We start from the raw sequence: 20,915 nt of genomic DNA on the forward strand, positions 1-20,915 counted from the left end.
ACCCTGGGCTTGCCTGGTCAAGGCACATATGGGAGTTGATGCTTCCAGCTCCTCCCCCCTTCTCTCTCTCTGTCTCTCCTCTCTCTCTCTTCCTCTCTCTCTCCCTCTCCTCTCTAAAATGAATAAATAAATAAATAAATAAATAAATAAATAAAAAAGAAAACAGCAAGATGTGTTTGCTATGAGTCAGAATGAAGGCCTCACCTCAAGGAGGCTATGTCAGCGCTTTGATCTTGGGCTTCCCAGACTCCAGAACCATGAGAAATAAACTTCTGTTGTTTTTAAGTTGCCCAGTCCGTGGTATGTTGTTATCGCCCAAATGGACTAAGACAGTGGGGTTTGCAGGAGGGCCTGGACAGCTCTATGTTTGATAAGCTTCAGGGAAGATTCCAGTGTAGAAACCATTTGAAAGCCCCTGAAGCATATTATGAACATCTTTTTTTTTTTTTTTTTGAGAAAGAGAGAGAGTCAGAGAGAAGGATAGACAGGGAGAGACAGACAGGAACGGAGGGATGAGAAGCATCAATAATTAGTTTTTCGTTGCGCGTTGCAACACCTTAGTTGTTCATTGATTGCTTTCTCATATGTGCCTTGACCGCGGGCCTTCGGCAGTCCAAGTAACCCCTTGCTCAAGCCAGTGACCTTGGGTCCAAGCTGGTGAGCTTTGCTCAAACCAGATGAGCCCGTGCTCAAGCTGGCGACCTCGGGGTCTCGAACCTGGGTCCTCTGCATCCCAGTCCAACGGTCTACCACTGCACCACCGCCTGGTCAGGCATGAACATCTTGAGTAAAGAGCCTAGCCTGTTTTTGACTCACCCATCAGGCCCAGCTGTCACAGGGAGGCCGGGAGTAGGCCAATAATGACTATGGTATATATTGATTCACTGACTCTGTAAGATTTTAACTCCATAAATAGGAATAATTTATGGGCTAAGGTATACAATTTTTAAATTGATCTAAGACTTTAAATGTTCTTTGAGGACTTTGCTAAAATACGACCTCAAGAATCATATGGAGCAGAACTGGATTTCTGATCCAACAAATTTATGTTTTAAATAACACAAAACTAGGCCAGGTTATATTCTACCCTCCCCATTTGAAACTGCACCTGAGCAATTTGGTATGACTTCTAGCTGACTGAGATAATGGCTTCCTAACCGAGCAGAGAGAAAACAAACATCCCGGTTCTGCCAATCCAGGGTCCTAGTTTCATATCCTAGCAGTGACCTCAAGAAGCAGCTGAACATGCTGACCAGTTATTGTCTAAACAGTAATTATACCCAGAGCAGCACTGTTGTTCTTGAGTCTTGGCAAAGGCGCTCTGACAACCGGCTGGAGAACTGCGAGCAGTAGTGTTCCATGGGTGAGTTCACTGAGCTATCTGGGAGCTCATGCCCCAGCTAACCTACCCTGGCAGCTCACTGCTCAAAATAAACTATTACCAGTACCCCTAGACTTATCAGGGTGGCCACTTCATAAGTTATGTAGATGTCTAATCACTATGTTGTACCCCTGAAACAAATATAATATGTATGTAATTGAACTGTAATTGAAAACTTTTTTTTTTCTTTGAAAAAAATTTTAAGTAAAATAAATTGGTCCTGGCCAGTTGGCTCAGTGGTAGAGCATCGGCCCAGGGTGTGGATGTCCCAGGGTCGATTCCTGGTCAGGGCACACAGGAGAAACTCTGACCTGCTTCTCCACCCTTCCCCCTCTTCTCTCTCTCTCTCTCTCTCTCTCTCTCTCTCTCTCTCTCTCTCTCTCTTCTTTTCCCCTCCTGCAGCCATGGGTCAATTAGGGCAAGTTGGCCCCAGGCACTGAGGATGGCTCCATGGCCTCTGCCTCAGACACTAAAAAATGACTGTAGTTGCAACAGAGCAAGAGCCCCAGACGGGCAGAGTATCACCCTCTAGTGGGCTTGCTAGGTGGATCCCAGTCAGGGCACATGTGAGAGTCTGTCTCTCTGCCTCCCCTCCTCTCACTAAATTAAAAAAAAAAAATTACCAGTACCCCACAGGAGAAAAAATATAACATGGGGGTTGAACTTTGGATTTGGTTTGGGTTCTAATCCCAGCTTTGCTACTTATACTGGGCAAATTACTCAAACTCTCCAAGCTTCAGTTGTCTTTACAACATGGCAAAGTTTTGAGAATTAAATTTGATCATCCGTATGAGCAGAGAGCAATGCTCAGTAACGTCTGTCCTTTATTAATACAGTAGTAGAAATACAGGACCATTTGCGGCTATATTCATCGGTGGTTTGGGCTCTGTCTTTTCCCGGCCCCACTTCAAGCAGGTACCCAGCCTCTTGGTACAAACTCCCCCACAGAAGCTGTGAAGTTCTGGTTGCTGGCAGACAGCCTGCCCTTCTGGCTGCTGTTTCCCAAAGCTAGAGAGCCTTTGGTGGGGGGGGGGGGGATTCTGTAAGGAAGAAGTCAGAGAGAATATTCCTCCAAATGAGAAAGAGCCTGAAGGTCTGAGGAGCCCGCAAGCAGCAAGCACCAGCAGCGGAGCCTTTGGGGGCGAGGGACACGCAGCCTTGCGCACTGGGGCTGCACCCGGGCACAGACCACAGGTGCCTCACCCTGCACAGTGCGCCTGCTCCCTTCTAGTACTTCTGTGGGCTCCGGTGATGAGGGCAGTGCAAAGTAGCGCGGGGCTGAAGACTGGAAGCTCCTGTCCTGTTTCTATAAACATTCGAAATTCTGTTTGACTCTGGGGAGATGAAGAGAGCCCAACAAGGACTGACATTGAATTCCCTACCAGTCAGGTAAAATGGAGTCTTAGAGGGATAATTTCAATTAAAATACAATAGAACATAAACCCACATTTATGGAGTAATATTTATGTCTACTACAGTAGAAGTAGTATTAGGTTTATTTTTATTTTTTATTTTATTTTATTTTTTTGTATTTTTCTGAAGCTGGAAATGGGGAGAGACAGTCAAACAGACTCCCGCATGCGCCCGACCGGGATCCACCCGGCACGCCCACCAGGGGCAACGCTCTGCCCACCAGGGGGCGATGCTCTGCCCCTCCGGGGCATCGCTCTGTCGCGACCAGAGCCATTCTAGCGCCTGGGGCAGAGGCCAAGGAGCCATCCCCAGCGCCCGGGCCATCTTTGCTCCAATGGAGCCTTGGCTGCGGGAGGGGAAGAGAGAGACAGAGAGGAAGGAGAGGGGGAGGGGTGGAGAAGCAGATGGGCGCTTCTCCTGTGTGCCCTGGCCAGGAATCGAACCCGGGACTTCTGCACGCCAGGCCGACGCTCTACCACTGAGCCATCCGGCCAGGGCCGTATTAGGTTTATTATTGTTGTTGTTTTTTAATTTCCTTCCCGTGAGGCAGAAATGGGATTTGGTGACTCAAATCCTTTATTTTTTAAGGAAAAACAACTCTCTAAAGCAGGGGTCTCAAACTCGCGGCCCACGGGCCGCATGCGGCCCGCCGAACAATTTTGTGCAGCCCGCAGACTAATCCACGAAGTGATTGAGACCCCTGCTCTAAAGCATCAACCTGGGATGCTGAGGTAACCAGTTCAAAACCCTGGGCTTGCCCTGTCAAGGCACATGTGGGAGTTGATGCTTCCTGATGCTTCCTGACCCTCCCCCTTCCCTTCTCTCTCTCTCTCTCTCTCCCTCCCTCTCTCTCCCTCCCTCCCGCTCCCCTATCTAAAATGAATCTTTTTTAAAAAAACTCTCTGACATAAATTTTAATTTTTTTAACAGGGACAGAGAGTCAGAGAGAGGGACAGATAGGGACAGACAGACAGGAACGGAGAGAAGGGAGAAGCATCAATGATCAGTTTTCGTTGCAACACCTTAGTTGCTCATTGATTGCTTTCTCATATGTGTCTTGACCACGGGCCTTCAACAGACCGAGTAACCCCTTGCTCGAGCCAGCGACCTTGGGTCCAAACTGGTGAGCTTTTTCTTGCTTAAGCCAAAAGAGCCAGCGCTCAAGCTGGCGACTTCGGGGTCTTGAACCTGGGTCCTCTGCATCCCAGTCCGATGCTCTATCCACTGCGCCACCACCTGGTCAGGCTGTTTTTTGTTTTTTAAGCGATAGAGACAAGGAGAAAGAGAGGGAGGGACAGACAGGAAGGCAGAGAAATAAGAAGCATCAATTCTTCATTGCGGCACCTTAGTTGTTCATTGATTGCTTTGACCAGGGGACTCCAGCCAAGACAGTGATCCTTTGCTCAAGCCAGCGACCTTTGGGCTCAAGCCAGTGACCAAGGAATCATGTCTATGATCCCATGCTCAAGCTGGATGAGCCCGCATTCAAGTCAGTGACCTCGGAGTTTTGAACCTGGGTCCTCAAAGTCCCAAACCAATGCTCTATTCACTGCATCACCGCCTGATCAGGCTCTTGAGTTGTTTTTAAATGACTTAACGTTTAAACTAAAATGGAGGAAAAAAGAGCTTTACTACTGGATTGTCGTCACTAAAATAATATCAAAAAGGTTTGCTCCCGTAAAAGCATTTTCAAATCATTACTACATGCTTAAAAATTAGAGATGCAGGTATTATAATCATAGTGCAAAATCACAGCAGTCTGTGGGGTCTGTTATCACCTAAGGTTGAGAAGTAGACTGTAGTACTTCCAGTTTCTGATCTTTGAGTCAGTTATTTCTGCCAAATACCAAGCGTTTCAAGCAAGTGTTTGCTCATGCACTTGCCCAGATCAGAGTGGTTCTATTGGCTAAGTCCTTGCTCCACCTAGGAAAATTCCTACAACAAACCTACCTGCAGATGTAAGGGGTCCACAATTAATAGAGCGAGTTCTTTCAACTCACCATAAGTGGATTTTTGGTTTGTTTTGTTTGTTGTTGTTTTAGTGAGAGAGAGACAGGGACAGACAGACAGGAAGGGAGAGATGAGAAGAATCAACTCATAGTTGCGGCACTTAAGTTGTTTATGATTGCTTTCTTTTATGTGCCTTGACTAGGAGGCTCCAACGAGCAAGTGACCCCTTGCTCAAGCCAGTGACCTTGGGCTTCAAGCCAGTGACCATGGGGTCATGTCTGTGATCCCATGCTCAAGCTGGCAACCCCACACGAAGCCAGATGAGTCTGCACTCAAGCCAGTGAGCTCAGGGTTTTGAACCTGAGTCCACAGCATCCCAGGCTGATGTTCTATCCACTGCACCACTGCCTGGTCAGGCCCACCTTAAGTGTTTTATTTGTTAAGTACACACATATTATCAAGAGCCAGCCTTTCAACCAACAACACAATATCTATTCGTAAAGGGCTCCCTACCTGCCCTCACTATAGAATCGTGTACCATTAAGTTGGTTTGTGATACTCAGGAAAGATAGTCTGTCTAAGGCAGTAAATGGTCTTCAAACTAGGGCACACATACCCCTGGGGATACACAAAGATTTTTCAAGAGGTATCCAAGTACAGGTAGCTTTAAAGTAATGAATTTCCAGATCACTTTTATCTACAATCATGAGTCTCTGTTTTATATCTCTCCTATGTGTGAAATCATGTAGTTCTTAGCTTTTTAAAGTTAAGTGATTACCAGGGAGAGGGGAGTAAAGAGGGACAAATATATACCCCACAGAGGTGGGATATAAAACTGAGACTCATGGACACAGATAAAAGTGAAGTGGTTAGGGCCCTGGCTGGTTGGCTCAGCGGTAGAGCGTTGGCCTGGCGTGCAGGGGACCCGGGTTCGATTCCTGGCCAGGGCACATAGGAGAAGCGCCCATTTGCTTCTCCACCCCCCCTCCTTCCTCTCTGTCTCTCTCTTCCCCTCCCGCAGCCGAGGCTCCAGTGGAGCAAAGATGGCCCGGGTGCTGGGGATGGCTCCTTGGCCTCTGCCCCAGGCGCTAGAGTGGCTCTGGTCGCGGCAGAGTGACGCCCCGGAGGGGCAGAGCATCGCCCCCTGGTGGGCAGAGTGAAGCCCCGGAGGGGCAGAGCATCGCCCCCTGGTGGGCAGAGTGTAGCCCCTGGTACACTCAGGGGCAACGTTGGCCCGGGCGCTGAGGATGGCTCTATGGCCTCTGTCTCAGGCGCTTGAATGGCTCTGGTTGCAACAGAGCATCGCCCTGCCGGGTGGATCCCAATCGGGTGCATGCAGGAGTCTGTCTGACTGTCTCTCCCCGTTTCCAGCTTCAGAAAAATACAAAAAAAAAAAAAAAAAGGGAAGTGGTTAGTGGGGGGAGGGGAGTAAAGAGGGACAAATATACGGTGACAGAAAATGATTGGACTTTGGGTGATGGCACACAATACAACGGTTAAAATATTAGAGATGTTCACCTAAAAACCTATGCACTCTCATTGATCAATGTCATTCCATTACATTTATAAATAAAAATAATTCCAGATCAACTTCCAAGGGTATGCTTTCCTAAGATTAATGAGCCCCTAAAAGCCTCAATGTTCCAAACTACCTTTATTCCACTTTACAGAAGAAAGGCACCATCCAAACCTTACTAAGTTGCGTTGCAAGGGAGGGGAATTAAGACTGCGGGCCAAACCAAATGGAAACCTTTAATGATTATTTAAAGCACCATAAACCTATAAAAACGTCCTCTCCTGAACACATTTCTGTTAGAAACAAAATTTGCTAGCGTGAAGAAGAGGGCAAATTTTTGCCTAATAATTTTGCCTCTTCCTTCTCTGAACTATTGTCAAAGGATAAGGATCTTGAGGAATACGACCCAGGAACTTAAAGCAAAAGGAGCATTAGAAAGAAATATTGAATGCTAAAAATGACTTTCTTTTTTTTTTCTTTTTTGTATTTTTCTGAAGTTGGAAACGGGGAGGCAGTCAGACAGACTCCCGCATGCGCCCGACCGGGATCCACTCGGCACGCCCACCAGGGGGCGATGCTCTGTTGCAACCAGAGCCATTCTAGCGCCTGAGACAGAGGCCATAGAGCCATCCTCAGCGCCTGGGCCAACTTTGCTCCAGTGGAGCCTTGGCTGCAGGAGGGGAAGAGAGAGACAGAGAGGAAGGAGAGGGGGAGGGGTGGAGAAGCAGATGGGCACCTCTCCTGTGTGCCCTGGCCGGGAATTGAACCCAGGACTCCTGCACGCCAGGCCGATGCTCTACCGCTGAGCAAACTGGCCAGGGCCTAAAAATGACTTTCTAATGTAGTTAAGGGTAAGCATTTTTCCAGCTCATCTCAATCCTCATATTGAATCTTTTTTAAATCAAATTAATTGGGGTGACATTGGTTAATAAAATTATGTAGGTTTGAGGCATACAGTGCTATAACATATCATCTTTATATATTGTATTGTGTTCACCACCCCAAGTAAAGTCTCCTTCCATCACCCTTGACTTTCCCTCTACCCTCTTCTGCCTTCTGCTACCCCCTTTTCCCTCTGGCTATCACCATACTGTTGTCTTGTCTATGAGATCTTTTCCCCCTTAATCCCTTCACCTTTTTACTCAGCCCCACAACCTCCCTCCTCTCTGACAGGTTGTTCATTAGGTTCCTTTTTTTTTTTTTTAAGTGAGAGGCAAGGAGAAAGAGAGAGACTCCTACATGAGCCCCGACCAGGATTCATCTGGCATTCCCCTATTGGGCGATGCTCTGCACATCTGGGGCCGCTGCTCTGCTGCTTGGCAACTGAGCTATTCCAGCGCCTGAGGAGAGGCCATTGAGCCATCCACAGAGCCCAGGCCAATTTGCTCAAACAGTTTGAGCCATGGATGCAGGAGAGAAAGAGAGAGAGAGAAGGGGAAGCGGTGGAGAAGCAGATGATTGCCTCTCCTGTGGGGCCTGACCAGGAATCAAATCTGGGAATCCTACACACCAGGCCAATGCTCTACTGCTGAGCCAACCGCCTACGGCCCATTAGATTCCAAACATAAGTGAAATCATATGGTACTTGTCTCCTTTGGCTTATTTCAGTTAGTATAATGTTCTCCAGGTCTATCCCTACTATTGTAAAAGTTAAGAGTTCCTTCTTTTTTACTGCCAAGTAGTATTCCACTGTGTAAATGTACCACAGCTTTTTTATCTACTCATCTACTGATGGGCACTTGGGCTGTGGGCTGTTTCCAAATCTTGGCTAATGTAAATAATGATGCAATGAACTAGAATGCACATATTCTTTCAAATTAGTGTTTCAAATTTCTTTGAATTTATTCCCAGAAGTGGAATTGCTGGGTCATAAGGCAGTTCCATTTTTAACTTTTTCAGCTAACTCCATACTGCTTTCCACAGTGGCTACACCAGTCTGCATTCCCACCGACAGGGCACAAGGGTTCCCTTTTCTCCACACCTTTGCCAGCGTTTGTTTGTTGATTTATTGATGATAGCCCTCTGACAGCTGTGAGGTGATATCTGATTGTGGTTTTAATTTGCATTTCTCTGATGATTAGTGACACAGAGCCTCTTTTCATATCTATTGGCCATCTGTATGTCCTCTTTGGAGAAGTGTCTATTCAGGTCCTTTGCCCATTTTTCAATTGGATTGTTTAATTGACCATAAAGGCTTGGGTTTACTTCTGGGCTCTCTATTCTGTTCCATTGAGCTATATGCCTGTTCTTATGCCAGTACCATGCTGTTTTGAGTACAATGGCCTTACAGTGATATCAGGTAGCATAACACCTCCAAGTCTGTTGTTCTTGCTCAAGATCTCTGTGGATATTCGGGGTCTTTTGTGGTTCCATATAAATTACCGAAATATTTGATTTGGTTCTGTGAAATATATACTATTGATATCTTGATAGGAATTATATTGAATCTATAGATTGCTTTGGGTAGTATGGGCATTTTAAGATGTTAATTAATTTTTCCTATCCATAGGTTCAAACTCAGTGCCAGTGCTGGGTCTGAGGCCACTTAGCCAGAGTGTACCAAGTCTCACTGCCTCCCACTGAGCGCTCGCACACCTTTGTGATAGGGCAGTCTCAGGGAGTCACCAGGGTGAGGCCAGCAGAGTTTATCAGATCCAAACGGACCAAGATTTGACCATGTGAAGGGAGAGCTCTGCAGTGCTTGAGTGTGCAAGAGTAAAATGGCCCCCCCATCACAGCCACACAGTCAGCCTGTCCCAGGTTTTGCCTAGCCCTCAGTAGGGCAGAGCCACCATAGTTAGGTAAGTGGGTCCGCTGGGAGCCCCAAGAGTGGGGTTAGCAGATCTCCCATGAGGGGGAAGAGCCAGTCAGGTTCACAGGAAAGTGGGGGGAATGGACCATACTCCAACGTCACACAATTCAGTCACTGATACCCCCAGAATCGGCCCATACCTCTACAGACTGGCCCAGGCAGCTGACTCCTTAGCAGGGCACAAGCTCTACAGGGTGGAGGAGACAGAGTCCAGAGGATGGGGCGATTGCTTTCCTCCAGGCTGATGCCACATGGAGGGAAGTGCTCTAACCAAGAAAAATAGCATCTGAGGTATGGGAGAATGACTCAGCACAGAGATCCTGGCAGCCGTCCCTTCCATCCTGTCCCCAGAGCCACAAACCCCAGACTCTCCTCATATGACTCTAGTTCTCCCTGCCCACCCTCTGCCAGAGCCCAGGGTGAGCAGCTGTGAACAAGATTTTGTGTGTTGGTCCTTTAAGAAGGCCCCTGTGCCTCTAGTGGACTCTTGTCTCACCCTGGCAGCAGAATCCCCACTGATCTTCACAGCCAGATGTTATGTGGGTGCCTCTTTCCGGCTCTAGTGCTCTAGTCTGGGAGCCAGCTTGGGGCTGAGACCCCAGCTGCTCACGGGGAACCTTTGCAACTGAGATATCACTCCAGAATCTGAGCTGCTGTCTGTCAGGGACAGAAAGACCAGCCCTTTTTCTGTCACCGCCCTTCCTACCAGTCTTGATGTGGCTTCTTCTATAAATCTTTGGTTGTAAGACTTCTTCTGCTAGTCTTCAGCTGGTTATTTAGGTTGATTGCTCTATGTTTTAGTTCTAATTCCAGTTTGGTCCCGGGAGGAGGTGAGTGTACTTTCCACCTACTCCTTCGTCTCTTCTCTCATATTGAATCTTTTAAAAAAATATTTTATTGATTGATTTTTAGAGAGGGAAGAAGGGAAAGAAACAGATAGAGAAAGAGAGAAATAAAGATCAATTTGTTGTTCCACTTATTCATGCCGTTATTGGTTGATTCTTGTATGTGCCCTGACCAGCAATCAAACCTGCAACCTCAGCATGTCAGGATGACAGTCTAATCAATTAAACAACCTGGCCAGGGCCTCTGGTATTGAATCTTAAAATACGCCTTTACCCTTTTATTTACAAATAAGCATTTTCCCCAGCTATTTATTCACTTCAAAATCACTTCAATAAGCCAAAGTTGTCTAGAAATAGAACTGGAATATTTTCTGGAATTATCAGATTTTTCCAAATATATTGAAATAAACTTATCTACAGATCCTGCTTATCCCTATTATTTTCTAAAATGTTTATTTTCTACCTCCTCATAACAAAAAAATAAAATACCTACTGCCAGACAAATTATCTTTTAGTAGTATATCTCTTTTTTTTTTTTTTCTGAAGCTGGAAACGGGGAGGCAGTCAGACAGACTCCCACATGCGCCCAACCGGGATCCACCCGGCACGCCCACCAGGGGGCGATGCTCTGCCTATCCAGGCGTCGCTCTGTCGCGACCAGAGCCACTCTAGCGCCTGGGGCAGAGGCCAAGGAGCCATCCCCAGTACCTGGGCCATCTTTTTGCTCCAATGGAGCCTCGGCTGCGGGAGGGGAAGAGAGAGACAGAGAGGAAGGAGGCGGGGGTGGAGAAGCAGATGGGCGCTTCTCCTGTGTGCCCTGGCTGGGAATCGAACCCGGGACTCCTGCACGCCAGGCCGACGCTCTACCACTGAGCCAACCGGCCAGGGCTAGTATATCCCTTTTTTATCCTTAAATATATAGGAAGAGTATGACCATGGTGTCTAATAAAAATAATTATTTCTTGGGTTTTTTATATTTGATTTCATTATTTCCCAAAGCCAAAGACCAGGGTTTCACACACACTTACACACACACACACACCCACACACACACACCAACATTTATTTATTTTTATTCATTTTAGAGAAGAGAGAGAGAAGGGGGGAGGAGCAGGAAGCATCAACTCCCATATGTGCCTTGACCGGGCAAGCCCAGGGTTTCAAACCAGCAACCTCAGCATTCCAGGTTGACGCTTTATCCGCTGCGCCGCCACAGGTCAGGCACACATGAATATTTATAAAAGAAATGACAAGCCTCTTATTTTAATTATACTCCTCTTCTTATATATATCATAATTTTATCTATAAATTACATTGCATTATTATAAATTAAGCATATTGACTTGTTGGATTTATTGTCTTATTTGAAACTTACCGTATATTATTAGCTCTATTTCATTTTAATCTTGACTGACTTTATTTTATACAATACATTCAATAACTTATTTCTCAGTGTATTTTATAAAGTTTCTTGAAATACATTAATATATATATTTGAACCAAAAGGCTTTTTCTTGCTTTCTGGGTTCTGAATTAGACTTGACAATGAGAAGTGGCTTGACCAATTAGTTTAGCACATTTAGCAAGCTAAAACTGCAGCCCCAAGGTTTTGATTTTTTTTTTTTTTTGTATTTTTCTGAAGCTGGAAACGGGGAGAGACAGTCAGACAGACTCCCGCATGCTCCCGACCGGGATCCACCCGGCACGCCCACCAGGGGTGACGCTCTGCCCACCAGGGGGCGATGCTCTGCCCCTCTGGGGCGTCGCTCTGCCGCAAACAGAGCCACTCTAGCGCCTGGGGCAGAGGCTAAGGAGCCATCCCCAGCGCCCGGGCCATCTTTGCTCCAATGGAGCCTTGGCTGTGGGAGGGGAAGAGAGAGACAGAGAGGAAGGAGGGGAGGGGGGTGGAGAAGCAAATGGGCGCTTCTCCTATGTGCCCCGGCCGGGAATCGAACCCGGGTCCCCTGCACGCCAGGCCGACGCTCTACCGCTGAGCCAACCAGCCAGGGCCAGGTTTTGATTTTTTTTAAGTTTTAAACAAATAATAAAAGCATTTATCAAAAATCGTTAGATTGGCAACAGTGTAATAAAATTACCAATATTTCCATTTCCCCAATACTTTCTGAGTGTATCTGGTTGAATAAGTTGCTTCCAAGTAAAGGAGTAAGGGTTATAATTAAGAGTCATTAGCCTGACCAGGCAGTGGCGCAGTGGATAGAGCGTGGGACTGGGATGCCGAGGACCAAGGTTTGAGACCTCGAGGTCACCAGCTTGAGCACAGGCTCATCTGGTTTGAGAAAAAGCTCACCAGCTTGGACCCAAGGTCGCTGGCTCGAGCAAGGAGTTACTTGGTCTGCTGTAGCCCCACGGTCAAGGCACATATGAGAAAGCAATCAATGAACAACTAAGGTGTCGCAACGAAAAACTGATGATTGATACTTCTCATCTCTCTCTGTTCCTGTCTGTCTGTCCCTATCTATCCCTCTCTCTGTCTCTGTAAAAAAAAAAAAAAAGTCATTAAACAAGTCTAGGTAAAGCGTTTTTGTCATGGTTTCCCAGAAAGGGAGAAAGCAAATAATTCTAATAGCTTGGTAATAAATCTTTCCATAGGTCAGGTCATTTCTAATCCATTGCTGTGGGCAAGTTGAAAGGAGATCTCAGTAAACTGGCCCTTGATAGATCACTAAAATTAGTTTCATGACATCTGGAAAATAACTCAGGACTTCAAAGATTGAGTGGTATCACTATAAAAAAAATCCTCCATTCCCATCTAAATAGTTGTGTGAACAAAACTTCTCAGGACTTACATCAATAGCAAGAAAAAACAGGAATAAAATCAATGTTACACTGTCTCATTCTAACAATAATATGTTCATCCACAAACAGTGAGATCCCATTCATCTCATTTAACATCAAAGAGGATAAATGCCAAAGAAAACATCTCAGAAGATGTCCGAGGGAGAAAAACACCTTACCTATGGAAGAGCAAGGTGAGAAGGTACACTGGGCTTCTCCACAGAAACAGCACAAGCCAGAAGAGAACGGAGTGGAATACTTACAGCTTTGAGAGAAAACAATCCACCTACCCACCTAGAATTCTGTACCCCACAAAACTGCCCTTTGTTTATTTTTTAATTTTTTATTTATAGAGAGAGGGATAGACAGGGACAGACAGGAACAGAGAGAGATGAGAAGCATCAATCATCAGTTTTTCGCTGCAACACCTTAGCTGTTCATTGATTGCTTTCTCATATGTGCCTTGACCGCGGGCCTTCAGCAGACCAAGTAACCCCTTGCTCGAGCCAGTGACCTTGGGTCCAAGCTGGTGAGCTTTTTGCTCAAGCCAGATGAGCCCAAGCTCAAGCTGGCGACCTCGGGGTCTCGAACCTGAGTCCTTCCGCATTCCAGTCCGACGCTCCATCCACTACGCCACTGCTTGGTCAGGCCAAAACTGCCTTTTAAAGGAACAGGAGACATAAAGACTTCCTCAGATAAACAAAAAAATTGAGGAAATCTGTTTCCAGTAGACCTGCCTTGCAAAACATGTTTTTAAAAGTTCTTCAGAGGAAAAAAGAACGTCCTTCAAAGAAAAGGAAATGAGAAGTTTGAATTTACATAAAGGAAGAACATTAGAATATATATATATAATTTTAGAGAGAGTGAGAGAGACAGAAAGGGAGAGAGGTGAGAAGCATCAACTCATACTTGCAGCACCTTAGTTGTTTATTGATTGCTTCTCACATGTGCCTTGACTGGGGGGCTCCAGCTGAGTCAGTGACCCCTTGCTCAAGCCAGTGACCTCAGGGCTCAAGCCAGCAACCATGGGCTTCAAGCCAGCAACCTCTGGGTGCAAGCCAGTGACCATAGGGTCATGTCTATTATCCCATGCTCAAGCCAGCAACCCCATGCTCAAGCCAGCAACCCCATGCTCAAGCCGGCAACCCTGCACTAAAGCCATATGAGCCCAGGCTCAAGCTGGTGACCTCAGAGTTTCGAACCTGGGACCTCAGCACCCCAGGTCAACACTCTACCTACTGCAGCACCACCTGTCAGGTTCCCCTGCAGTTTTTAAACATCATTTTAAATTTCAGGCAGTAAACATGTGAGCCAATATAGGCTAAGTAGGGAGTGTTAATAATTTGAGATTTTAACATTGAAACTCTGAAAGGGTCCTTTCAGGAAGTACATTATAAAGGAGTTTTCTGGACAAAGAGAAAATGAATTTCTTACCTCCTACCAACAAGTAGGTGTTAGGAAATAGGGTTTTTGCTTGCATAAGTGCCCTTGCGTGGCCTGAGTGAAAGAGATCAAATATTCCATCTGCGTATATTCTGACAGGTCTGTCAGCTGTGGGAGAAAGAAAACATCATCAACAGAACTGCAGACCAAAGCCCAGTTACCTGGTTCTTCTATCAGGATAGCATTTTAGGAAAGTTTACCTGGATAAGATACAGGTCTACATACCATCGATTTCATATTTGTGCAGGAAATTAACTTTACAAAGATAGTCTCTTGAGGACATCAAAGCAGAGTAAAAACATAACAAAATTAAGACTGACCCAGAATACACATTTTTAGCTAATAGGAAAGACAGACACAAAGCACTGGGGAGTTGTCCTGACCCAGAGTGGAGTCTCAGGTGTCTGAGCTGGCACATCCAGACAGGCCAGGAATTACCAAAGGCTTGGCAGAGTCGGTCCTGTGGGAATATCACGGCAGAAGTAAAGGAGGGGCTCAATGAAAGGGACAAATGACTTGATCCTTGAATCTGCCAGTCCTGAATGAAGACCCCTGTGCTGTTTGCAAAGGCAGTGTTGTGCAGGAGTCGCTCACACTGCTCAAAGAGACAGTTGTGCACTTTTATTCCTAACTCCAAGTTACACTGGTAGCCTGAAATCAGCCTTGGTTGGAATATTTACACCACAGAAATTGGCAAGTGCTACAAATCAGGACTTATGTCGCCCCACTCCTGGAGTGCCAATTGTTAAACATTTGACAGCATACCACAATGTAAGGGTCACTCCTTAACCTCTTGGTATCATGAGAGATGGGGGAGGGGAACCCATGCCCCAAAGAGAGGAGAATCAGGGTACAAAAGTTACATGTGGGGGTGGTACTTAGGGTTGGAGGCAAGCGACCAACACAGGTCAAGAATGAAGTAGCCACAGATGGTGTGCGCGCGTGCGCACGCACACACACACACACACATCTCCTCTTCCTCCCAAACACCACAAGAATTACAAAGAAAGAATTAAAAAAGCATAATACCTCAGGGGCAGAGGAAATAAGAAAGGCAACAAGAGTGGAAGAGAGATGTCTACATTTCAGAAAGCTGATTGCCAAGTGCTGAGTGTGTACTGGGAGCAAGCCTGGGGTGGGGCCGGGAGGGAAAGGGGATGCTGGTTTGTTTGTTTGTTTGTTTGTTTGTTTTTTATAAGGCTAAGAGTCTTACTGACTTTTTAAACTGCACACATGTATTATGTTGATGATATAAAAATAAATTTAGAAAAAGAAATCAATGTGAACCTCAGCTGAGTGATGTTGGAAGACTTAAGACTTAAAATTGTGCTTATTTCTTGATGTAATACAACCTCATTAATTTGGAACATGAATTGAAAGAAATGTTACATTAATAGATTCAGATGGCAAAATGTTTCTAATAAATTAATTTTCTCTAATAAAAAGAAACTTGAGGCTCTATGTCAGGGAATTGCAATGATTTCCAATTACACACCATTTTGAACAAACCGAATTGCCTTCGCAGGATGATCTTGTATTCTAAATAAGGCACCGTAAATAGAAAGTGCTTTGAAATAACAAACTGCCTAATGAGAGATCCTTGGTTTCAATGCTCTTATTCATTTGAATTCAATTGAAGAAAATTTGTTTTAAGTTATAAATCCCAGAGGAGAGCAGATGGCAGTTCTGCAGAACTTTTTTCTTATTGACTCAGAGGTGATCAAGATAAATGGATTCAGGAAGCAGGGAGGAAAGCAACGTAAAGGAAGATGACATAATTACTGAGAAAAGCGACACTTAGTAAATCTTTTAAGAGTATTTGTGGAGTTGATTTTGCAATAAGCTCACTTTTACAACTGTAATGTGTCAGCAAGTTCCAGACTGGGAAAATTTACAGGACTGGAAAAAAAAAAAAAAAAAGGAACCCTCTCACTTTAACAAATAAACTTTAAGAAAAAAAAGAGAGAGATGAAATGTGGGGAGGAACATGAAGATTAAAAGATATATCAGCCTGACCAGGCGGTGGCGCAGTGGATAGAGCGTCGGACTGGGATGCAGAGGACCCAGGTTCGAGACCTCGAGGTCGCCAGCTTGAGCGTGGGCTCATCTGGTTTGAGCAAAAGTCTACCAGCTTGAACCCAAGGTCGCTGGGTCCAACAAGGGGTTACTTGGTCTGCTGAGGGCCCGCGGTCAAGGCACATATGAGAAAGCAATCAATGAACAACTAAGGTGTTGCAAGCGCAATGAAAAACTAATGATTGATGCTTCTCATCTCTCTCCGTTCCTGTCTGTCTGTCCCTGTCTATCCCTCGCTCTGACTCACTCTCTGTCTCTGTAATAAATAAATAAATAAATAAATAAATAAATAAATAAATAAATAAATAAATAAATAAATAATAAAGACTTAAAAATACTTTAATAAAAGATATATCAACATACTGTATAGATCTGGGATCAAACAAACTAAATAATGACATAAGATGATTGAGAATTGTAACACAATATTGGATGATATTAAAGAATTACTGGTAATTTTTCAGGTGAGATAATGGTATAGTGATAATGCTTTAAAAAAATTTTTTTTATTCATTTTAGGGGAGAGTAGGAGCAGGAAGCATCAACTCCCATATGTGCCTTGACCAGGCAAGCCCAGGGTTTTGAACTGGTGACCTCAGTGTTCCAGGTCAATGCTTTATCCATTGCGCCACCACAGGTCAGGCTGATAATGCTTTTAAAAAGTCATTTTACATACACACACAAACAAATATTTATAGGTGAAATGACAGGAAGCCATAGCACTGAAAGAATTCAAGAGGGAAGACCAGATGGGGGCGTGCAGGGGGCAAGGCCCAGTTGCCAAAAAATAAATTCTTCCAACAACCTGAGTGAGCTCAAAAGTAGACCGATCACCAGTTCATCCTCCAGATAAGAACTAGGCCCTGGGTGACACCGTGAGTGCCTTGTGAGACCTTAGCAGGGGCCTCAGCTAAGCCAGGCTCGGACCCGGGGCCATGAAAATGATGGCATAGCAAGTGTGCGTAGTTTTAAGCCACTAGGACTGTGGCAGTGTGTTATGCAGCACAGAAAATGATGGCATTACACACTTTCTGCCCACAGATTATAAAATTTCTTAAGCATTTCAAGTAAATTCCTGTGTATCCTGAAGTTAGAGTAAGTATATTAGATAAATGTGGTGTTCTGGTAAAATGCATGTCTGTACACCACACAGTACTAACCATGCTTTAAATAACTTATACATAACGAACTATGTAGAACGCAAAAATGATGCTGAATACTTGTTTGAGGACTGTGGATACAACTAATGACCAAGGTACAGTACTCTGGGGAAAACGATTGTTTTAACTTTCTGGATCTTACATTCCAAAATTTTATAAATTATTTAACACTTTGAAGTAAATGAAATGATGAAGGGGGCTATGCTTAACTCATATCTGACACCATATACTATAACTATAAAACCTCTAAGCCGTGGTTGGTTGGCTATGTGGTAGAGTGTTGACACAGCATGTGGAAGTCCTGGTTCAATTTCCACTCAGGGCACACAGGAGAAGCAACCATCTGCTTCCCCACCCACCCACTCCCACCCCCACCTCCTCTCTCTCTCTCTCTCTCTCTCTCTTCCTTTCTCATAGCCATGGCTCTATTGATTCAAGCGTGTTGGCCCCAGGCACTGAGGATGGCTCTGTGGAGCCTCTGCCTCAGGCGCTAAAAATAGCTCGGTTGTGAGCTTGGGCCCCAAATCAGCAGAGCATCAGCCCCAGACGGGGGTTACCAGGTGGATCCTGGTAGGGGATAGAGTCTGTCTATCTCCCTCCTCTCACTTAAATAAAAACAAAACAAAAAACGTCTAGAAGAAAACAGGAGAAAATCTCAGTGACTTTGGCAAAAATTTCATAATTGGACCCAAAAGGGTATATTATAAAACCTAAAAAATGATAAATTGGACCTTAGTTAAAACTTATGCTCTTCAAAAGATATTTTTACAAAAATGAAAAGGCAAGTTAGGGAGAAAATATTTGCAAAAAATATATATATCTGATATAGGACTTGTATCTAGACTATATAAAGAACTCCCAAACCTCCATAAGACAACTCATTTTTGAAAGGACAAAAAAAAAATTAACAGATACTTCACCAAAGAAAATAAATATGTGGATAGCAAATAAGCTCATGGAAAGATGCTCAATATGATTAGTCATCATGGAGATGCAAACTAAAGCCAGAATGATATACCACTTCACACCCCTAGAATGGCTAAATTAAAAATATATATATTGACCATATGCCCTGGCCAGATGGCTCGGGTAGTTAGAGCCCTGTCCCAAGGTGCAGAGGTTGCTGGTTCAATCCCCAGTCAGGGCACATACAGGAACACATGTTCCTGTCTCTCTCCTGCTCTCTCTCCCTCTCTCTAAAATCAATAAACACATTTAAAAAAAATAAAAATATTGACAATAGCTATCAAGTATTGGTGAGGATAAGAGACATGGACAGGAGTGGGGTGGTTACAGGGGGTGGGGGGAGAGAAGGAGGGAGAGGGGGAGGGAGAGGGGGAGGGGTACAAGGAAAACTGGATAGAGGGTGACGGAGGACAATCTCTCTTTGGGTGATGGGTATGCAACAGAACTAAATGACAAGATAACCTGGAAATGTTTTCTTTGAATATATGTACCCTGATTTATTGATGTCACCCCCCCATTAAAATAAAAATTTATTTATAAAAAAAAAAAGTATTGGTGAGGATATAGAGCAACTGAAATTCTTACACATTGCTAGTGGGAATGTAAAGCGGTACAATTATTTTGAAAAGCAGTTAAGCCGTTGCTTAAAAAGTTAAACGTATACCTACCATACAGCCAGAAAGGAGGCAATCACCAACTGCATTATACCTGAGTTCACAATTTTGTGTGTTATGATGTTTCTTCATATTGCTTCAGATTCAGGCACTAGCAAAAGCGTGATCTTTCATTTTTTATTATGGCTATTAGCAACCTACACTTAAATAATGCCTTGAAAGTATGTATGATTTACAAAGCCCATATATTTCACTGGATCATCGCATCAACTCTGTGAGGTAGGCAAGGGAGAGAGGACTTCCTATCCTCCTCGCACAGAGGGGCAAAGTGGAAGCTCAGCGAAGTTCAGCTTACCCGACGTCATACAACTAAACACCAGTGACTAGGGCAACTGTATAACTGATGTACAAAAGAAGGTGGCACAAAAATGAACCCTTTAAAATCTAATAGTTATATATTTTATAAAGTATATATAGTTATATATACACTTTATAATTTCCCTCTACTTATAGCCAGTAATACTATTTTTTTTTTTTTTGGTATTTTTCTTTAGTTGGAAACGGGGAGGCTGTCAGACAGACTCCCACATGCGCCCGACCGGGATCCACCCGGCATGCCCACCAGGGGCGATGCTCTGCCCATCTGGGGCGTTACTCTGTTGTAACCAGAGCCATTCTAGCACTTGAGGCAGAGGCCATAGAGCCATCCCCAGCGCCCGGGCCATCTTTGCTGCAGTGGAGCCTCGGCTGCGGGAGGGGAAGAGAGAGACAGAGAGGAAGGAGAGGGGGAGGGGTGCAGAAGCAGATGGGCGCTTCTCCTGTGTGCCCTGGCCAGGGATCAAACCCGGGACTCCCGCACGCCAGGCCAACGCTCTACCACTGAGCCAACCAGCCAGGGCCTATTTTTTATTTTATCTTTTATTTATTGATTTTAGCCAGAGACAAAGGGAGAGAGAGAGAGAGAGAGGAACATCAATCCATTCCTGTATGTGCCCTGACCAGAGATCGAACCAGCAACCTCTACACTTTGGGCCAATGCTCCAACCAACAGAGCTATCTGGTCAGGGCCAGTAATACTATTTTAATAAATGATGATTGATGTTTGCTTTTTAAGTACATTAACATTAAAAAAAGAGCACATTAAAGAAAAATTATAGTACAGGTGGCAATATATATATATATATATATATATATATATATATATATAAATTCATTAGGGTAGCTTTGGAAAATGAATTTGAAAACTACATACAGTGGAAACAGAATAACATATATCCCCTTTCTGAGCAGGAAAATGGGAAATCGGAACTGTTTCTCTCTGAGAAGAAAGTCAGCTTTAATGAAAAGAAACCTAAGATAGAGTCACTTGGACTTTCCCTTTACTGTAAGACACAGGCATGATTCCTTCTGGCTCAGGACACACACCAAACCCTGTAGACCCAAAGCTCCAAAGCCGGACTAGTTGAGTTAAGGTCAAAGGTACTGATTCCGACTGCCCTACCACTTTTCTTGATGTTTCATCATCCTTGTGACCTCATTAATGAGGTCCAGGAGCTAGGAACTATGACCAGCGTTTGGCATTACCTCCTTCAGAAATTATGCGCTAGCCCCTGTTTGGGCAGACTAAGGCTGTGAAACATTGTAGGCAATTGTATTGTCATAAAATAGGGCTAGTTAAGGAAATAGTGAAAGATTTCAGTTATAACTGTAATCTTGAAGCACATTATAAACCCTAAGTGGTAGGTCTGTTTTGTCTTTTTTATGGAATGTTCAAGACAGTGCCACAAAAAGGTAATTGCTTAGCACTCTTGAAAATTACAAAACACTTCAAAAAAAAAAAGTAATGTTTTTCTTATTTTCTTTAAAAAGTAGTCCATTTTGCTTGTTTATTGTGCTCATTAGATTCCACATAGGAGTGGAATCACATGGTACTTGTGTTTCTC

At 44.5% G+C, this 20,915-nt stretch overlaps 1 protein-coding gene across 5 annotated transcripts in view; it reads right to left on the reverse strand.

Moving 5' to 3' along the window:
* PCYT1B (phosphate cytidylyltransferase 1B, choline) overlaps positions 1-20,915 on the reverse strand; it is an 89,358-nt gene that overhangs the window by 39,014 nt on the left and 29,429 nt on the right. For all 5 annotated transcript variants that reach the window (XM_066356662.1, XM_066356664.1, XM_066356661.1 and 2 more), the window contains one exon: positions 14,148-14,264. In XM_066356662.1, coding sequence (XP_066212759.1) covers positions 14,148-14,264 — 117 coding nt within the window. The remainder of the gene's footprint in view (positions 1-14,147; positions 14,265-20,915) is intronic.

Source organism: Saccopteryx leptura, chromosome X, assembly GCF_036850995.1.
Source record: "Saccopteryx leptura isolate mSacLep1 chromosome X, mSacLep1_pri_phased_curated, whole genome shotgun sequence".
NCBI classification, from domain to species: Eukaryota; Metazoa; Chordata; class Mammalia; order Chiroptera; family Emballonuridae; genus Saccopteryx; species Saccopteryx leptura.